Source organism: Falco biarmicus, chromosome 2, assembly GCF_023638135.1.
Source record: "Falco biarmicus isolate bFalBia1 chromosome 2, bFalBia1.pri, whole genome shotgun sequence".
In the NCBI taxonomy this organism is placed as follows: domain Eukaryota; kingdom Metazoa; phylum Chordata; class Aves; order Falconiformes; family Falconidae; genus Falco; species Falco biarmicus.
The window spans coordinates 11,913,407-11,935,340 of NC_079289.1; the positions used below are offsets into that span (position 1 = coordinate 11,913,407).

The 21,934-nt window shown below is 41.7% G+C and overlaps 1 protein-coding gene across 7 annotated transcripts in view; it reads right to left on the reverse strand.

Moving 5' to 3' along the window:
- The window catches only part of SLC36A4 (solute carrier family 36 member 4), a 112,719-nt gene extending 94,354 nt beyond the window's left edge, over positions 1–18,365 (reverse strand). For 6 of the 7 annotated variants that reach the window (XR_008820134.1, XR_008820133.1, XM_056328065.1 and 3 more), the window contains exons 1-5: positions 18,224–18,365; positions 4,891–5,014; positions 4,017–4,107; positions 2,843–2,931; positions 1,430–1,525 (exon numbers count right to left, since the gene is read on the reverse strand). Coding sequence is in view for 5 of the 7 variants with exons in the window: in XM_056328065.1 (XP_056184040.1) it covers positions 1,430–1,525; positions 2,843–2,931; positions 4,017–4,107; positions 4,891–5,014; positions 18,224–18,251 (428 nt within the window). In the remaining 2 variants the exon portion in view is untranslated. Of the gene's footprint in view, positions 1–1,429; positions 1,526–2,842; positions 2,932–4,016; positions 4,108–4,890; positions 5,015–17,115; positions 17,536–18,223 lie in introns of those variants that run through there. The other variant, XM_056328066.1, reaches the window with a different exon arrangement.
- Positions 18,366–21,934: the final 3,569 nt, after the last annotated feature.

Genomic DNA, 21,934 nt, shown 5'->3' on the forward strand with positions numbered 1-21,934 from the left:
ACATTAAGTAGGCATCAAAGATCCTCAAAAAAAAAAAAAAGATGTACTCACATATTTTAAAGTGGCATAAAATTAAATTCAAAGACTTAACAATGTGGTACAAATATAAACAACTGACATACATATTCAATGCACATATAAAATCTGCTGGCATCCGTCAGCCCCCAAGACAGCAGTTTTCCACCAGGACCAGAGATCAAATGTCTCTCATAGTCAAAGTTATGTGAGTTTTAGCAATTCAAGATAGTAAGATGTGAAAATGTTTGTTAAGTGAGCCTATATCAGTGTATCCAGATACAGCTTCTGAATGTGTATCTCACTGAAAAAACACTCTAACCTATGGTTCAGATTGTTTTTGAAAAATCTTACAGAGAGTATCTTCAGGCCACTGTTGTGTAACGAAACTCTTTGCTAGAGTCAGGCATACAGCAGAGATCTGCTTCAGAGAACGGATCTGCTGCAGCACAGTGTCTCTGGAAATCAAATTACCACTTGTGGCTTGTAACACTTTGGTGCATTACAGAATTATCGTTTTATTTCATTACAAACTACTTTTCCCTCTAACTGAGCCCTACTCCGTTCCTATGAAGTCATCACAAAAGATCTCAAAAGACTAGCTCACCTTTTCCTTATTTCAAACAAAGTAATTGCCAAAACACATGATGCAAGCAAGATGCTGCATCTTTGAAAATAACAGGACCAAAAAATATTCTTCCTCAAGTGTGGAAAACAACCACTTTAACATTGAACAACACGTCTCAGTTTCTGAGTTTCACTACTGTGCAGTCATACAATAAACTCCATAAACAGCTATACAGCAACAAATGCAAAGAAAAAATAGTGGCCTTTTTTAAAAAAGGAATTAAGACTTTAAGAGAGACAACAAGTTATTAATGTCCACATATCCTTATTGTGAAGTATAGTAAATACTTCTCCATTATTTGTATGCTATATTTAAACAGGAATCAAATACTTTCTTTGCCTCCTCTCAGAATAAACATATTGAAGTAATTAACATCTGCAGCGTCAATCTATTTAAAGAGTGAACTGTGATGCAGAGAAATGTGCTTATGGCAAAACAGAATGAAAACTTAAATTACTGCACTACATTAAGCAATACAAAACGCATTTCTGGTTTTACCACATCTCTTCCCACATTACTAAACAGAATTCTTTCCTTCACAGCTCTCGTAGACCTGAAAATTGAAATGCCTAACAGAGAGAGACATTCCGCAAATCCTCCCATGTCACTGCTACTAGCTGGCTGCAGGAAAGAACAAATAACACTGCATCAGAGTATTTCAGGCATGGAGAACACATTCATCATGTAGGTAGCATCTTAGTGAAAAGGAAATCTCCTAACCATTCCAGGTGTAGCCATTATTTTTTAATAACAAATTTATTAAATTAAATTCTAATGCAAATTTACCGTCCCCAAGAAGCTCGTTTCTGAAGAGCAGTCACGGGCCCCACCTCCATGGCGTAACTAACTGTATCGCTATACCCCAGCGAGGATTTTTTCATCCTGAAATTGAAGAGTGAAGAAAGAACGGAGTTACCAGAAACTATGAGAGCCTAGATCCCCGCATTGAAAACGCTGGTGGCCTCCCAGGATTATAGTAAGTAATCATCTCTGGCACCATTGTGCAGCTGCTGAATTTTAGAGGTATGGTTTGGGCTTCTTTCCCCAGGAAGGGCTATTCAGCACTCTGCAAGCATGTCAACCACGATGTGGCTTCCCCCTAGTTCAACAGTACTAAATCAGTTTCTTACAAAACAAGTTTCTTGGTCACAAGTTTCTAATCCAAGATCAGGTTCTTATAATATCTTAAGTAATCTCAAATCTACAAGTCACAAAGAACTTCAACAGGATTCAACAGATCTTCCTGGACAAGCAGTCAATCAAATTGTTTCAGTGATGTTAATTTTATATACATCTTAAAAGGCCATTCAAGACTACAAAGGAAAAAGCAAAGACTTCAGGAATGACAGGATGCCTTCACAGTACAATATCACATTAAACTGATAGACAGTTTTTCCAGCTACAGGGACATGAACTGTTTTGTGTTTCTACTCAGTTCAAAAACTTCATTGCACTTTTTAAATACAAGACATTCCCACTGCTTCTCTTTACCACCTGACAGTAAGATAAAAGTGTTCAATAAAAGTCACTGTTAATCAAAATACTCTATCAGTCAAACTGAGTAACTGCTTCCCCCTGGTATTGTACATCTCACTTGGAGGAGTATCTAGTGTTCATCTGCTCACTGCCATCACTTTAACACATTCCTTCAGCACTACAATTTTGAAGAATCAAGTTGTCACAATCCAAAGAGACCGAGCTCACATATAATCATGAAAGTATTCACAGCATTTCTCAGTTTATCTTTTACTCTTATAAAGAATTCAAAACCTGGGTATTTATAAATTGGACACTTTTCAAAACAATGAGAATTCAAAAGCAATGAAGAAAGCTATTAAGATAAAGACGGACTAACAGACTGAAGCTAAGCAATTAAAACTGCAATGAGAAAGACTTGGTTAGCTGTCAGCAGAGACAAGGACCAGGATACTGGGCAACACAAGTTAAAACAACTTCATTTTGTGTATAAGCAGAGAACAAATAATTTTTCAATGTATTAAAACAGTATTGCACAAAGCATAGCTATCATTTATAGTTGCACAATAAGAATTTGAGTGTTGTTTCTTTCAAGTACAAGGTTCTGAACTGAAGAGAAGAAACTGCTACAGCATCAAGACATTCATTAAGCCAAAAATCAAAATAGAAAAACAAAAAAATAATACTCAAACTCAGCAACAGAATGAATAGCTCCACATTTACCTCTGACATAGACAGTGGCTGCAACGTACCAAGATGTGCATACAATGAACAGATACAACTCCTATGAACACAAGGCTGATTGGTCCAATCTGGTATAGAGAAAAAATAAAAGAAAAAGAAAAAGGACACAGGAGATAAACAGAATTTTTCATGAAAATATCCTGAGGGAAAATCTGTACATGCAAAAATTTCACACTGCAACAAATAAATTAATAATTTTAAAATTTACACATCTGGATTCCTTTCCCCTCAGAGGATTTGCTGCTGAGTTTTATGGCGTTCCCTACTTTTAGTTCACTACTTGACAGAAGGTTACTCCAGGGCGATCAAGCCATATATACCAAATCAGCATAAACAACTTCACTCCTCTAACAGCTTAAGATATTGTCAAAAAAAATTGTCAAGAGAGAAGACTGCACATACTGCACAATTCAAAACAGTGGTTTGAACCATTTTAAAGTGGCAACAACAATGAAAGTTTCTTTCCCTTACATTAATAAGACTTGATCTGCAGTATATTAAAAAAAAAAAAAACCAAACCCAAAACACAGCACTGATAACTTCTACTACAGAAGTTCTAGATAATTTTCAAATTAAATAATTTGTTTCAGGGTAGAGCTCTGACCAAAAGTTTTCACAGAAGGTACTTGCTTTTGTAAGGTGAAAAATTCACCTGATTAAATTTACCTTGCCTTAGGAAATGCATTGTTTGCTGCCTGGTATAAACAAGCTGTGCTACACCCTGTTTCTGCAGAAACACAAGATTGATTTAGCAAGCTGATGCTGCATCCTAGGACAAACAGCCTGGCTCTAGAGAAGTCTGGGCAAAGATAAGACAACCCCATAATAACAATTCCCATGAGACATCATAGGAGTCAGAGTGAATAAAAATCTTTTTTTTCTGACAAAGTGTTTGGGTTTGCCAGACTAAAACACTTTGGCTAAGGAAAAATATAACACATGCTAAAAAGTCTTCAGGCTGAAGTAGTAACAAAAAAAAAAAAAAAATCTCCATCTTCAGTACTAACTAAAGAGGAAAGAAGGGAACATGACTGTTGAAGTTGGTAGTGACAAACAAAAAAAGTATCAAGACACTATTTTTTCAGGCCAGGCACATATCTGTAGATCTTTCTAGATAATTTTTCTAATCTGTGAAAAATAACTGAATTCTTACCACAATGCCAGCATTTTTTAGTGCAAGAGGAAGACCAAGAAGCCCAGTTCCAATGTTTCCCTTGAGGAGGTGTGTAAGTGTTTGTATAAACCTGAGGATAAAAAAAAGAAAAGAGTCACATTGGGGGGGGGGGGGGGGGGGGGCAGCAATCAAAAAAAAAAAAAAAAGGGCAAAAAAAGCCACACCCTCTGTCATTTCCTGATAAAAGGGATAAATTGTGAGCTTCAACTACTTTGAAGTGGTCCAGCTACTTTAAAGAATGTCCAGCACATTCAAATGATGTTCTTATCTTTACATGCAAGCTCATTCAAATACTACATCCAAGTTATATCTTCAGTTCCTTCCTCCAGCTTGTGAAAGGTTATTTTCTGTGCAATTTTCTTGTCCTCTTGCCTCAGAGTCAAAATCACCAAATTTCATCAATGCTATTTTAGAAACAGTAACATTCAAAACAATTACCAGAAAACACAGGTCTGACAGCCAGAGCTTTATCAAAAAAAACAAAAACACCAAAAAAAAAAACCAAACCCAAACCTTTGCAAGTTCTTCTAACTAAACTTTAACAGATCACTTCCAAAGGCATGTGAAGTTGATTTTATTTTTTCATAAAGAAATCAGAACCTATTTTGAACAGTGACCCAATCACTTCACAAATGAGCACCCTGGAATATTTTATGACCAGTACATTGTTAGCTTCCAAAGAACAGACAACCTACGCAATGTGGGCTGTTTTTTGCCAGAACCATGTGAAGTCCTGATGTATAACCACAAAATTGTACTGCAGGTGCAAGAAAACCCCCTAAGAGTTCTACTCATGAGAAACAAGTCAGAGGCAACAAATTTTAACAAGCTAATACTTAAGAGTAATACATACGTAATGCCTTCTTCATTAACAAGCTGGTAATGCTTCTCAACTGGCAGGAAATTGTTTTCATGCTCTTCATCTGAGATGCCATCTGAATTTTGTTCATCAATTAAAGGCTTCATTACTTCCATGTCTGTACAACAGAGTTAGCACCACATTACCATTAGAAACATACTTTAGAAGTTTATGAAGTAGAAACACGATGAAAACTTCCCATGCCATAAGGTTTACATGTGCTCCTAACTATAAATCTGACTCAGGCAGATAGATAACACACAGCACAAGTTCCCACAGGAAAGTCTCTCTATAAATGAAGTGGCACACCATCTCATTATCCATATCATTATTATTATTATGGGAAAACACTACACTTTTTCATTAAGAAAAACAACTCTTTATCATCAAAATGTTGATGGTTTAGATCATTTTGCAAGTTAATACAACAAAGCACAACAGAAAAGTCATCCATTGTTCCAAAAAGATGAGATTCATCTTACTCACCATTAGCTACTGCAAAACTAAGCATTTAGTCTACTCTAATCAGGGCTGAGCAAGGGCACTCCCCAGAGTCATCCATCCCAAAATGGACAGGTAAGACAGGTACCACAGAAGATGTCCCCAGTCAGTGGGGACAGTGGGAGAACCAACATAAAGAAATTAGGCTGCATGCTTTGAAAGCTGCAATTTCATGAACGTTTTAAAGTAGCATGAACTGCCACCACAGCCAACAAATGCAATTCCACTGCCCTGCTAAATAACAGCGCCAAGCAACAGCAAGCAGCCAGCAGTGAATAAAAGTGCCTTTCAGGCAAAACGAACAGCTTATGCCAGTTTAATGTTGGTCAAATTATAACCATTTTTAAAATTATTACAGTTAAGCAAAACAAATTCTGCCAAGAGAAAAAAGATTATTCACCTTTCACTTGCCTACCACAGTATCCATTCAAAAAATATACTGGTAAGTGTCAACTGTCATCAATTTCACCAAAAAAAGAAATCCCTACAAATCTAACATTTTCTATTTAAAAAAAAATAAAGTATTACTGAGTATTTCTAAGCAAGCAAGAGCACACCTTACGGAATTAAGGCATTATTTAGGGAACTCTGAAAACACTGAAGAATACCACAAAAGATATTGGGTGCATTAAAGCATGCTTCACAGTTCAGCAAGCAAAAATATTTTATAGTTTGAATGACCATTAAATAACTTAACCGGACTAATCTTATATATTTTGTAAGGAAAATAGAGATGCTAACTGAATAGCTGTGAAATCTGTAACGCCAGGGAAACAGGAAATACATTTAACAGAAGGTACGGTCAACTGACATCTTTAAAGTCCATAGATATGAACCTGCCAAATACGGGTTTTATTTGGGGGAGTTATTATGGTCAATCTGATCAAAATTTGTACTTCCTGTGGAAAGATACACACACAGAACCAGACAGGAAATACCGAAGACGGAAAAACCAGCCAGTGTACCGGGGCTGCGTGCCCGGGCGTCGGTGCCGCGGGCAGCTCCCCCCGGCCGGCAGAGCCGCTGCCCCCCGGCTCCAGGCCGGGCCCGCCGCTGGCCGAGGCCGAGCCCCGCAGCCGCGGGGGCAGCGCCGCGGGGAGAAGGGGCTGAGAAGGGGAAAAACCCCCGCGGGGGGGAACAGCGGCGGCAGCGAGGGGGGCCGGGAGGGGCGAGCAGCAGCCCCGCAGCCCCCCGGGGCAGGGCCGGGCAGATTTCAGCCGACCCCAGCCCCGTTCCTCAGCGCAGCGGTGGGAGCAGAGGTGCCGGCAGTGAAGCTGAGCCTGGGAAGAAGGGAGGGGTGGGGGGAAGGCGCTTTTTAGATTTGGGGTTATTTCTCATTATCTTACTCTGTTTAATTGGCAATAAGTTAATTTATCTCCCCCAAGTCGTGTCTCTTTTACCCATGACAGTAACTGGTGAGCAATCACTCTGTCCTTATCTTCACCCAAGAGCTTTCCTTGTATCCCCCTCCCCACCCAGCCGAGGGGACAGAACAGCTTTGGGGGGGGCACCTGGCCACCAGCCAGAGTCAACCCACAACAGCCATTCAACAACTCGTTAAGGTTCTTATGAAACCCTGAAGCTGTCTGACCCATCAGCAGGGCACTGTAGACAATCCCAAGCAAGAGGAGTTTCCACAGAAGAACTGCAGAACAAGTGTAATACATACTATAAAGCAGAAGGCAGCTTATCCAGGTTACTGAAATTAAAAGCATATAGCTCAAACTCTCCTGAAAACAGCAAAGGGTCATCTGAATTTGCTGTCAATGAAGTTGAAAGCCAGTAATGAAAGCACTTGTCAGAAGCAAGAATGCCCAGCGGAGAGCAAAAACAGAGGTCAGAGACTCAGTCATAAAGTACACTGTAAAGCACGTTCATACTCAGTGATATTCTAATTATACAAGTCAAGACTGAGTCATCTGTCACTGCATGGCATATAGTCCATGAATTGATCAAAAGTAGGGTCAGCAAAGAAGTTCCCTCCCGCTACACCCACAGCACTGTGCTGACTAGTTCTCGAGGATGCTACAACCCCCCTCTCCCAGCTCTGAGCCACTGCTGAGATCATTCCACGCTCACCAAGACCTGCATACCCTAGTACTGGAGTAAAAAAGTCTGTCCTCAGAGGGGGCAGAGGAAGCCAAGTGCCGATGCTGGAAGTTTTACCCAGTGGGCAAGTGATAAGGCTCATTTTCATTTTTTCAAAATATTGAGTCTAACGATCTGAAGTGGTGTCACTAGGAACAAGCCAAGCTACAAGTGTGCAAAGTCTGTGATCACATGAGATTCAACAACATAGGAAATAAACCATCGTTAAATTACTTTTCCAGTTTTGTAGGATGCTGTTTGTAATGCTAAACAATAATGACAACATGCAGCAATAAGGTTCCTATTTAGCAGCGTGATGGGATTGACACAACTCTTAGGACAAACAGCACTGGTGACCATCCACAACAGACGTCAAGAGAGAAAAGTGAATTTCTCTTCCTCCATTCCAGCCTGCTACCGACTCGTTAGGTATACACATACTTCCACACTGTTTACCAGGCAACCACATCACACTCAAGACTCTTGAATTTTATAGAAATCCCATTTTACTTTCCATCCAGCTTCCCAACCCTTCTTCTGATTGCAAAGGTAGTCCTCTAGGAATGGATTAGACATACTCAAGCATTTCCCTCATTTCTGAATAGGAATTTTTCTAAAACAAGCTATTCTTTCCCTCCTAAATTCTTCTGCCCACATCAAAAGCCATCTAGACATGTAGGGGTTATTGTTATCGCTATCCAAGCTCTCATAATTACTTAACTTGTCATGTCTAGAACTGCTAAGCAACTATGGAAACATAAGAAAACAGCCTCTGCCCTGAAGAGTTTGCAATCTAATCCTCCTCAGTTCACCGTGTTAAGTTTTTTTTAAGTTGGGGTTTTTTTTAAACATTTGTCATTTCTAACTTTTCCTGTGAAGTAGTTTTGTAGCTTACTGAAGGACTGCTTCAAAGCAAGCTGTCCTTAAGTAAGATTGCTTTTGAGTGGTTTTATGGGTTTTGTTTATTCTGTAATCTATGTAAATACCAGTCCTGATTGCTTCAGCAAACTCCAAACACACATGTGAAACACCGTACCAAAGAAGCCCAAAGCAAAATACACATACTTACAATAACTGGTAGGTTTCATTCACATCTTCAAACCAACAAACAAAAATTTAAAGCACCACAGAACAAGATTTCAGTATCAAAACCTTCAACAGAGAAATTTTAGAGATATTCAGAGAACTTTCAAAGAAGTTCACATACAAGTCTATTTTTCCTAGTTATTGGTATTCCATCAGACACTGTCAAAGAACTTCGTCACCAAAGAACAGCACAATCAGACTGGCAAAACACACTGATTTTTTCTGGGTTCTACTCTGGCAGGAAAATAAACTAGTAGCTATTTAGAAACTAATGCATAGCATCTATGTAAATTCTACGTTACATCATTAAAAAAAAGTTTTCTTCTCTGTGTAAATTAGAGATACACAAAATCTAGTTCTTATTTTTGTTCTATTTATTTTGTAACAGTAGAGTGGAAAACATTTACTATACTCTTACTACACTCTTGACCAAGATGACCTGAACATGCATAAGTTCGTCCTCATGGAGTGTACTTTAATCTGGAACTTGTCTTCCTTACTTTCAGGATCTTCAGTTTCATCACCCATTGTCACCGCAGCAAGGCTGCCATCCACCATCTTCCATACTCGTGAGCAGCAGAACCAGGAACACATTTTCCCTAGCTGGCTCATTGAGCACTTGCATGAAAGAAATCATCCTACAAGCACTCCAAAAAAATCCTCAATTCCTTAGGCCCTAACATATGGCATCCCTGGGAGGAATTAGGTGGTAAAAGTCCCCCATGACAACCAGGACCTGTGCACAGAAGGCTTCTTCCAGTTGTTTCATCCACCTCTTCCTCCTGACTTGGTGGTCTGTAGCAGACACTCACCATTCCATTGCCCTGGTTAGCTTTACCTCTGATCTTGAGCCATAAGCTCATTTGTCCCACACAACAGCTGACTGATTATGACAAAAAGCAAAGCATTTCTGGATGTAAGAATTAATGGAACAGAATGAAGATACATGCAGGTCAGACAATGCATACTGTCCCATTTTCCTTAAATTCACTGTTACTTGTCATGGAAGACCATGATAACCAGGATGACAGATAACCCAAGAAATGGAGGAGATGCTGTCTTTCCAGACTGAACCATCACTCAGAGAGAAGCCAGCCTCTTCACCTATGAGACTGAATGTCTGACCATCACCCCTTTTCTTCATTTCTTCCTCATTTGACTTACATCCCGATCTTCGTTCAGGACTGAGACAACGGCATTAGTGAAAGCATAAGCATTCTCAAAGAGGCAGGAAGAAAGCTCACACTAAAAGATTTACACCAGCAATCCACTCCAAAAAGCCAGCCTCTCCTCCAACCGATGAGCCTGTTCCTGCCTCTCCAGCCTTCATACCATACACACTGTCTTGAATATTTCACCACTTCCAAGACATTAATTCTTGTGGGGGAAAAAAATCCTTTGCCATCTGAAATACCAGTAACCACTGTGCTTTACAGGGACACCTCCTGGAGAAACAGCAGGACACTTGGGTAGTAGACTACTACTCTGCTTGCTACTGGTAATAGTAAATTTGAGTTTTAAGGAGATACCTACATGAGCATGATGCAGCTTTTAGGAAGTATATTTCACACAGAATTTTCACCACACAATTTACTCCTAACATTGCACCCAACCACGTGACCCACTATACTGACCCAAAAGAAAGATAACCAGCTTTGCCACCAGAAGGGGTCCTACGCAAAGTTTTCTTTCGGTCCATACCTGTAGTCAATATAAACCTTAAAAGGTTTATGGCCTTTAAAGATCATCTAGTTCCAAGCCCCCTGCCACAGGCAGGGACCTTCCACCAGCCCAGGTCGCTCCCAGCCCCGTCCAGCCTGGCCTTGAGCCCTGCCAGGGATGGGGCACCCACAGCTGCTCTGGGCAGCCTGGGCCAGTGTCTCACCACCCTCACAGTGAAGAATTTCTTCCTAATATCTGATCTAAATCTACCTTCTTTCAGTTTAAAGTCATTCCCACTTCTCCTCTCACTACAGGCCCTGGCAAAAAGTCTCTCTCCATCCTTCTTAGAAGCCCCCTTGAAGTACTGAAAGGCCACAATGAGACCTCCCTGGAGCCTTCTCTTCTCCAGGCTGCACAACCCCAACTCGCTCAGCCTGGCTTTATAGGAGAGGTGCTCCAGCCTCTGGCCATTTTCAGGGCCCACCTCTGGACTTGTGTTGGGGACCCCAGCGCTGGATGCAGTACTCCAGGTGGGTACTATCTCATGAAATCTGAACAGAGGAAATCCACATATGGTGCAATTTTATGCCACTTCCTAAGCTAACAACAGTATCGTAATAGTCCTTTTTTAAAATTCACAGGAGGAGAGACTTTGCATTTCCAATCATATACTGCTGGAACACAGTGAGTAAAAGTAACCCTCCATAAGAAAAACTATTGCGATGCATGAGTTGCATACGCTAACCTTTACTGGGCTTGGATTTTTGTGATGGAATATTTTGTCCTCATGCTGTTTCTTGAGCTTTCACTTAAATGATTTCCCATATAAATGATCTTCAAGCACACACAACCTTTTACAACAGGTTCCTCTTTTTCATCTTTTCACTCTCTGCTAGATCCACTAAATTATCTCCAATTCGAAATCACACATAAAATACTTATGGTTCGATTATTTTCACCCTTGTGCATTTACCTCCATGACATTACATTCCTTCTCAGTCTCGTAACTATTCATTTTTTCTGCATAAAGTACAAATGTCTATTAAAATCTTCTTTGTAACTTCTCCTTACGCCTTTTGGTTCTTGTACTTGAACTTTTGTCCAGCCAGTCTGCCATCTCACGATTCATTGACGAGATTCAGGAAAAGCCATAAAACTGCCAAAAATCGGAGTGGAGCTCTCTGAACTACAGCACAGCACACAACCTCACAACTGAGAAAAACAACTGTCAGCAGGTGCACTCAGCGTATTTTCTTATTCCAACTTCAGACCACTTCAAGCATAGTTGTGCTCCTTCTTCACCACAAGGTGTTCCACACTACACCATCATCTTAACCAGAAAGGAAGGCAACAGGGATTTTAATATATCCCCACTTTTTTATCCAAGTGGCTTAAGCTAAGTACCTGACCATCCTTCCAGGGAAAAAATGGTGTGCAAATACATTTATCACGGTGGTTTGAATATTTATTTCCAAGTCCTAGGGAGGTATAAGCTACATATTTTTTTAGTTATGTTTCCCCACACTATTCTGCTATTTTATTAGTGTCACTTACGCAATAGAACATCTCAGTTTCATACTCAATTGCCTTCCCAGCTGAAAGCCATGAGCTACCACTGATAAGGACAGAAAGGCAATGTATCATAAAAACTATTCACTCTGAAGACCACATTAAAGTTTTGTTTACAAAGTGGCTCAATGTACAAGGCAACACATTTCATAGAAAACTTGAGTCCCAATACGATGGAACCTCCTATTTGGAAGGAGTAGCTGCTATTCTGTAGTCACTATATGCAAGAACTGAACATTTTCTGCACCCATTACGACCTTCTACAACACACTACAGTTACCTACATTCTGCTTTCATTACACATCATGCTAACCTGTCCATCATCATTGGTCTACAGGTTGATATGAACGGAGACTTGAATGTCAGTAAGGGTTACTAGGATAGCAGGATCTTGGGATTTTTTAAACTATGCTTCTTTCAAACACAGCTAAGTGGAAGAAGCCAGACAACATTCACATGTCAAGCCAATTAAGTGTCAAAACAATGTTTTTAGAGGGAATTTCCTTATGTGAAGAATATAGTACCAGCTGTTCCAGAGAGTAGGGAGGACTTCACCTTACTTAAACATTGAAAATGGGTCTACTTGGCCACAGAGAAAGAAAGTGCCACTAAAAAACTTTTTAAAGCTGAATTCAATTAAAATAAACATTTGAATATGTTTATTTTTACAGATACAATCTTTGCCAACCTTCACTGCAAAGTATTTGCATTGTGTAACTGATTTTACTGCTATTAGTTTACCACACTGCTGTACTTCTAAAATGCTGATCAAACCGATAATCCTCAAAAGAAAAAAAAGTTAATTTAATATATCTCAAAAATACAACCAGGCCTTCCAAAGCTCCAAGATCACTGCCATCCGCTTTTCCCTGAGGTGGTAGCTGATCACAACAGCACCAAAATTGCACACAACTGGAGCACAGTAGGAGGCTTAGTTAATTATGTTCTATGACTGGCCTTTTCTACCAGATGAGAGGCATTTATTTTAACTGTTATGATGTAGACAATTATTTGTCTGAGTATATGCCTGGAAAAAAAGAAATTATTTTAATAAAAAAACAAGATTCAAAGCAACAAATTTTAATTTAATGTAGACAGCAATAAAGAAAAACATTACTATTGTAATATCTTACCCCATACAACACAAATTAATGTTTTATGTAATTTATGTATATAGGTCATAGTAAGTCTTGAGAAGTTCTGTGTACCGCTACAGACTAAATCTCTTGCCTCTAAAATATATTTGCAGGTCAGCAGAAAAAACAGTAGAAATCCAAGACTACTTCTGAAGAAATTGAATACAGAGTGAAAGAACGTTATTTTAGACCAAGCACCCAGTGGAACTCTACGCCTGTAAAACTCCACAGAACAATATAACCCTTTCAAATCTACATCAAATTATGTACATTTTTTGTCTTGTGGGACCAGTACATAACCATGATAACAGTACCTTTTAACGTCTTCAACCATCCTTTAGCGTACCAGTCCTGGGCAACAGGAGTAGATTAGATTGACTGTTCACCCATGTTCTTAGAAATAGCTTAAATTCGATCTCAGAATATCCACTTCCTATCTGTACACCCAGGCTGGCAGTTTGCTGGTCCTATTCTAACATAATAGCTCATGTGAAAATAAATTCCATAAAAGAGTTTTAAAACACAGGTAATAGCAATCAGCACCAACTCATATTGCGATAACTACGCTTACTACAGGTTCCCCTGAAATACTGTATTACATCAAATACTCAGCAATGCTGTAAGGTCTCTATTCTAGCCACATAAATGCCCCTGAATTGCCTCTATTCCCCATCATTCCTCCCTTATCCCATGACTGGTGTATAGCTTTGGCCTAAAACGTGGATCCATTAACAGTAATGGTACTAAGACACAGCACGAGGTTTGGATCATGCGCCTTTCTAAGCATGGGTTTTCATTTGATAATCCATCTCCACTGTTGGAATACTGTGGCTACATCCCCACTGCACAGTCCATGCTCACAGTGACATGTTTTTATGTCACCTGAGTTTAATGGGTCCAAACTTGTGGTCTAGAGCACACCAGGCAAGAAAGCTTGAGCTTTCCCTGCCCCACAAAGCAGAAGAGTAGCTACTTAGACCAAGCCTGAAATTAACTATTCTGGAAATCACACCACAATCACTACCAGAATATCAGCACAGAATACACACATTCACTTTGATTCCTTCCTAGGAAGGTTCAGTATGTGCAGTTTAAACGTGATCTCACACTCCAGCTACAAGAACAGCATATGCATGCCATACCTGCGTCAGAGGTGAAGTTGGCTTCCTGCTGTCTCACAAAGCATACAGTGCAGAGCACACCTCAGCCTACCTTAGGTCCATGCTCCACCAAGCTGTCCAGACCGTGTCCAAACACCATACGCTATTAATGATCCACTCCAGTCCTCAGTCACAGTACTCACTGAAAATTCTGCTTCATCTTTATTCAGCACAACTAAGACTTTGGAAATTCACTTCTACACACCCTTTTGTTTGTACTTAGCCAAAGTACCAGCCAATTTTCAGCACCGTCTTTCCCTCAGCTACTACGAATTCCTTTTCTCCTCGTACCACAAAAATCTTTTCCGACCAAATGTTGTCTTACGATTGTCTTTAACAGTTCTTTAAATATCTGTCATTGTTTCCACTTTCTTCTGTGGACACCCACGTAAGCAGGATGCCAAAAAGCTCCGCAAGTACTACTACTATCAAGCAAGGCAACACGAAATGCATTTCAGCTTTTCCCAGAATTACCACGGCAATGTTAAACTGATTCCTTAACCTACTGGAGAGAGACATTCATTACGCCTCACACTATAAGCACGCATAAATGTCAACATTGTATCCTCAAAAACACCTGACCAATTCCAATCACTAGTCAATCACTAGTTACATAATGAGATTAAATCTGTAGCGTTTCAATTGTTATCACCACTATTTCCACTCTTTTTGTATCTTCAAGTGTCATTTTCTATCTCTTAGAAATACCCAGCATCTTGCCAACATTTATGGACATAATGCCAAAGAAACCTTTGAGCTGTTAGTAAATGTCCTTAATTCTAAAGCTTTTATAGCATATTCAAGTAATCTTTAGGTTCAAAAGCTCTGCAAAGAAATGAATTTTCACTGAGAACTTTAGTTAATTTTTCTATACTGCTCGAGCAATTAACACTTCCGAAATTAACTGAACCTCTTAACACCACAAGGGATAAAACTAATCTCCATCATTTTCATTTTATGGGAGAAACAGCGACAAAAGGGTGAAGCAGTTTGCTAGGGCTGCATAGCAAGTTAAAGGCTAAGGAGATATTAAAAACAAAGCCAAATACCATCTTCCATTGTTCCTTCAGAAAAGGTCACCCCCCAACCTCCTATCTAAAACCCCTTTTCCAAATCAAATTTTGCAATATGATACGTTTTTTTTTTTCCTTGAGGGTTTTGAAGTCAGTAGCACCAAACAGAGAGAACTGGATTTGACATATAAGCATGAAAAGATTTGGAGGACAAGATATAGCTTATAGTTGTTTACACCAGCTGTTTTTACTCATTTATGGGAAAAGGAACATACAGGTCTTGTTGGACCACCACCTCACATGTATATTAAACACCTGACAAAAAGCAGTAGGCAAAGGGGGTCTTGTAGATACTTCACTGCTCAGTCAGCTTCTGGCTGCGTTAGCATGTTATTGTGCAGAAACGCAGCACAAGATTTGCAGTCCTGTGAAATTTTTTTATTTTAAAAGTGTGACACAGTGTCTCTGCAACAGGGGTATAGACTCAATTTAATAAGCAGCTGTTTTGCCTGCTGTATAAAAGAAAAAAATCAGAACCACATAACCTTTACATTAGCCTAAAATGTGGTTTTATGCTAGTATTTTCTCACAGGCTATAGAATGCTATATTCATGATCTAGAGGGCATACCCAGAGCTTCTGTCACCTAACCAAGCCTGTGGCTGCTCTTAAGGGACAAGATTAGTGATTGAGTCTCTGAACAGCAGACACAGTCAAGGAGACATCACTACAGCATAACACAGAGAACACATCAGTATCGGGCGGCAACCACAACTGTGACAACATGAAAAGCTTGGTATTCCCAGAAATGGCATTCAATTTACAGATAGTCAGTTTTATCATCTTAACACTTTTCAATTCAGTGTTCTGAACCAGGACTCTCAGGAAAAATTTAGTTACAAAGAAAACACTGCCACTAATTATTTTCAGAATTTACAACTGGTTCAGTAAGCAGTTCACCCCAGAACACTGTTACTCCCTCAACCACAGAAAGAAATACCTGTTTCTCCACTCCCCAAACTTCAGCCTACAAATAAACCTTCCCAGCATGTCTCCAGAAGGCATCAAACTGGAAAGTACACCATCATCCACGAATCACATGTGAATTTGGCAGGATCTGCCACGTTACTCAGTCACATGCCTCCACAACCACCAAAGAAAATACAATCAACACAATATGACTATGTATAATAGTGCTAGGAGCATACAGGTCCAGATTTATAAACTTCTGTACATTTTTCAAGTTCAAGGGGGATGTAACAGATAATCCCATTCAACCATACACAAGTGAGCTCCCTTTTTATTTTCTACTACCACAATTCCTACTGAATACAAGAGACACAAGAACAAACAAAAAACACTCCTTTTTTTGCTACTAAATATATTTTTCAGAATGAAAATTAAAAAGCAAAACTCATCTGGTTTAAAAATGTCTATTAAATACATTTTCCAGAATAGTAAAAGTTTGCATTAGCTTTTGTTGTTTTTCAAGAGCTTCAAACCTACGCTTGGTGCAGTTATTTGAATCATTCTGCTTTTTTCATGGGAAAATATAACTTCATGTCATTTATTTCCTCTCCATTACAGACTGTAACTTAATAAAGTAGATTTATTCTGCTTTATGGTGGAATTTATTAATCTTGAGAACAACTTTCTAAACAAAAGTGAATCATGCCACTCAGGAAGCAGGAAGAACTGTTTGCTTTTGCATCATAACTGTCAAATCCAGAAGGTTAATAAACCAAGACACTTGAGTTATTAAACCAAAGCGTACACAGGTCTCCATAGTTTATTACACACTTTCAGAGAAGCACTTTTACCCCAGCCCACAACAGATCATTTGTTTGGAAAGATGTTAGTCTTAAATAATCCACTATCCTGTCTAGACCAAGCCACACATTCCTACAGGATTAACATACTTTCAAGTGACAACACATAGGTAAGACTTAAGTTTTATTAAGTACTCAGATTTTTTTTACACGGTTTGGCTCTGTTGAAATCTTACCAGGTGCTGGCTGATCTGTATTTTTAAACGGTTACTCCCATAAAAAATTCTGGTTCTAAGGGTTCTGAGAACCTTAGGGAAAAAAAAAAAAAAGATAATTTTTATTTCTACCACTTTTGCTCAGGAGGTGGCAATCTCCCATTGCAAGATGGATCTGCCCTGGGACAATAAAATCGGAAGCACGACTCCTGCTTGCCATCATTACCACTGGACAGGCCAAATTCTTCAGATTACAGTGGAACACTGCTTTGAGATAAGATTTTCAGCCTGCCCAGTCCAGCCCAGAATAAGCTATGCTTTATGACGACACCTGCTACGAGTCATCCATCTACAGACAGACGAATTAAGAGGTGAACGTGTATATGCCCTCCCACAGTCAGATTTAAAGGTCCGAAGACTAATCTGCAATAAACACTGCTAATGCATCCACACACACGCTGGGGCGGGGTGGACGACAAACCACGAAGAAGCAACAGAAAAAACCCGCCTCTGCTTTCCACCGTAGATAAAAGCATCACCAAACGTGCGAAGAGAAAGTATTTCCACAAAGTTCTATGCAGGCCTCTGAGTTCCCACTGAACCCGAGAGCCCGCCAGGTGCGGCTGAGGCCCTCAGGGGCCGGCCCGGCCGCCCGGCGCGGCGGGGTCTGCCAGGCGGGGCTGGACCTGCCCACCCCCCGCCCCCGCTGCCCGCAGACCCCGGCCGGGTCCCCCTCCCCGAGGAGGCCGCGGCAGGAGGAAAGGCCCCGCGGTCCCTCCGCGCCGCCTGGCCCCAGGTGCGACCGGGCCGGCTTCGAGGCGCCAGGCCCTCATCACCCGCCCCGGCGCCGTGCGCTCCGGAGGCCCCGGCCGCCGCCGCCTGACGCGGAGGGCCGTTACGAGTGGGCCCACCCCTCCCCCAGGCGGGATGGTTTATCCCTCCCGCCTCGATGCGCTGAGGGCTGCAGCGCATCCCCCCGTGGGCCGGACCATTCCGCTCCGAGGGGAGGGGGGGGGGGAGTTGGCCGGCCGCTCTTCACGCCCACCCCGCCTCCTCTCTACCCCGCGGCGAGCCGCTACGCCGCTGCCCCTCGGCTGCTCCCGCCGCCGGGCCGCACGGCACGCCTCACCCAGCTCCTCCTTGCCGACGCCGTCCATCTCCCCGCCGGCTCTCCGCTCGCCCTTCCGCCACTGTGGAGCCGGCCGGTAACGGCGCGGCGCATGCGCCCTGCCCGACGGGCCGCGCCTCGCCGGAGCGAACCATAGATACCAGGCGGAAAGACAAGACCTGCGCGCGGCAGGGTGGGCGTGGGTCCTCCAGGCTGGGTGTGTTATGGCGGCTCTGTGATGCATCCCGGTTTATGGCCCGTGCTTTCCTTCGTTCGCTGGCACAGGAACCCCCTTAAGCATCCGCACTGTACAATGCCTGAGCCGCCGCATGGGCGCGAACACGGCCCACCCCTGCGTGCGGCAGGTGCCGCAGGTCTGCCTCACGACATGGCGGCGCCCCCCGGCCGCCTCAGGCCTCGCTCTCCGCAGAGCTGCCCGCTGCCTCGGGGGCACCCGGGCCTGGCCGTGCCGCCGTGGCCCTGCGCGGCTCCCGCGCCATGGCGTGCAGGAGCTCCAGCCCCCACCGCCAGCAGCAGGCCTGGGCCTGGCTTTGGACAGGGCATTGGAAGCACAGGGCAGTAATTAATAAGCAAAGAGTGAAAAGAAGGGTGGGAGTCAAGAGTTCAGCAGTGCTTGACACAGCTCGGCTTGTCAGTGATTTGCAGCTCGGCCTCCTGGAAGCCAGTCAGCTTCAAGGAGTTCAAATGTTTTTCCCCATTTGAAACAACTAGTCAAAAGGACATGTGAGAATCAACGGTAATGATGGATCAACCTTTGAAGTGTCATGGGTAACTAATCGTTTCATTACAGATTACTGCCTGAAACTGATGTCCACTTTCTGTGGATTCCACAGTAACACTGCATCTTCTCTGTGCGCTCTTGTAGGTGAGAATATTTCTTAACAGCTTCACCAACAAGCAAAATAAACATGAGGGAAATGCACATAGTGAAACAACATGAAGCAGCATGGATTTCGAAGTCCTCTGCTTAGAAGTAAATGTTCTTATCCATGTTAAAAGAAAATACTATTTTCTGTATTTCCTTAGATTTTTAATCTTTGGAAATCAAATATATCAAGGCGCTAAAATAGATTTCTGCTGTACTCTGTAATGAAAACCATAATCAGAGCTCCAGGCCACTCTAAAGTGATGCTCAGAATCCTTACTCTCTAAACCTTTCCTCTGAAATTAAGTATTTTAGACTTGTACAATAAAAGCTCCTATAATTCCTGAACTTACTATTTTCACTGTTTGAACATCCTAATATAGGGTTGTTGGAGGGGGGAAAGAAGGGAAAGAATGTTGTCCTATCTTAAAGTAAGACATAATGCTCCAGAGGATTTTCCACTGAAGTTACACTGTTGGATTTTCAACTGAAGTTGTACTGTTACAGTCTAAAAGAATCAACCTTCAATAGAACTTTCTCCTTGCAAGCTTAGTCTACCGTGAATTTTGAACACTTAGAGACTTATCTTCTACTAACCTGTCATGCACCCTTTAACCCATCTTTCAGGCTAGTCGCTCCCAGAATAACCTATCTATTTTGTCATCAAAACTTTCAAGGTTCTGCCTGTATCTATGGCTGATTTGACTTAAGTAATAAAGTTTCCATCTGTTGGATTCCTAAAAGAGAACTTTTTTGTTTGTTAGTTTGCAATGGGAATGTATGATAAAATAATTTGACTTTTTTCTGCTCAGGAGAAATGCAAGAATCTTCTGAAGCCTCAGAAGATTCAGTCATCTTCAGACATGCTTCATTAATTCATTTATCTACAGTGAATAAGTTCCAATGGGGAAAGCATTCATTTTCAATTGTCAAATATATGTTTATTTCAGGTTACGGTACTTCTCCAAACTTACATTTAAAAAATGAGCCGTGTGCGTGAGCTATTGGTTTCCTTAAATTTATTTTGGAAAAGGGTTCTCAGTAGGCAATCTGTGACTGCAGGTTATTGATTTAAGAAACCAACTCACTAATTACAATGTTTGTTTCAAGCCTTTGCACAGTGTATGTGTATTTTCTTTATATTAATGGATATTCTGTATTCTCCATTGTTTCTAACAATGCCAGAGTTTGTTCAGAAAAACATATCAGGTCATTAATGTATATTCAAAACATATTAAGTTAGGAGTCTTCATTCCTTCTACCTTGTCATTGCACCTCAGGATTTGTCTCACAGTAAATCCCACATAAATGTTGAAGACATTAAGGTTGTAATACATCTTTATTTCACATCCTACCCAATGGAAGAACATTTGTTTCTACTACTTGCCACTATTTGCGTCAAAGTTCCTTCTTCCAGAAGGAGGTTTGTTATGTGTTCAGAGAGATTTTTTTAATGTCCTCCAAAACCTGATATCAAGTATCTCAGTAACTAGTGGTGATCAACGAATATTCAAAAAACTTAGGTGATACTATAATGTGATGGATAGTCATGAGTTTGTAATATGCATTTGGTTCCTGTTTGGTAAAGATTTGCTTTAATGCAAACATCTGGTTAAATTCTAGTCATCCATCCATCGATGCAAAATTACTTCATGATGTGAATGCTGCAGTCACCAAATGCTTATGTACCCTAGGCTTCATATTCAAAATAGCATATACAGCTTGCCTGTTGGAAATCATGGCTTTAACTCATGTTATTTTTGTTGGTTCAGAGCAAGGCCAGATGGAGCGCAATACCTGTGGATAACGGACTAGCTGAAAAAGGTCACATAGACATAGTCCAGCCGGCTGGACAAAAATGCACATCGCTCTCAGCTTATCTGAAGTAAAGCAAAAATACACTGTCCTTGGCTGTTCTTGTTACACAATAACAGGAAGATTGCGGTGGGAAAAGAATGTTGCAGGTGGGAACCGATAACTACAGAAGAGAAACTAGGGGCGGGCTTGGTATTTAGGCAACTAACCAATAATGAGCTTAACTTTTGTAATATGTATGAGCTAATTATAACAAGGCCTAAAAGGTGACTGTAAGGCACAATAAACGAAGCCTGCTGATCACTCATATTGAGTGACTGTGTCTTCCCTCCGTCGCGACAAATGGCGCCCGAACAGGGACCCTAGAGAGGGCTGAACCTGCGAGCCACGAGTCGAGGGAGATCGGGTACCGGTCCTGAAAGCAGCGCAGGAGGCGGAAGGGCACAGTCCCCGCGCCCGGGAGCGCCTACAGAGGGTCCCGCCGGCCACGCGTCGCCGAAGTCTCGCAAAGGCTGCAACAGCGCTGAGGACGGTATGGAGAGACAAGCGACGTACGATTTGCTCAAATGCTTTTTAGAAAAGCGGAGCGTTCGGGGCATAGATTGTAAAAAGGAATTACCCGGGTTATTAGCGTATGGGGTAGCGAGGGGTCATTTTGGGAATCCGGATACGGTTTTCGAGCCTGCAGAGTGGCGTAATTATGGGGAAACGCTGTCTGCCGAAGTAATAGTCGACAATAAAACAGCCAAAAAACTGATGAAACCGTGGCAAGCTGTCGCTAATGCCCTTTTGCAACATCGAGCCGAACAGAGAGCGGCTGCTGCTGCCTCTGAGCGACTGGGAGTTGCAAGCGGGACTGCAATAGCCACGCGGCAGGGGGAATCGGCTTCCCCCCCCGACTGCCCGCTGCCTCCCTCGGCGCGTTCGCTGACGGTTCAACACGGGACTGCGGGGAGGGGGGACCAGTCGCCCTTCCCGTCGCCGCCCTCTTCGAATCCCTCAGCCCCTCCGTCGGGGAATGATGACGTAAG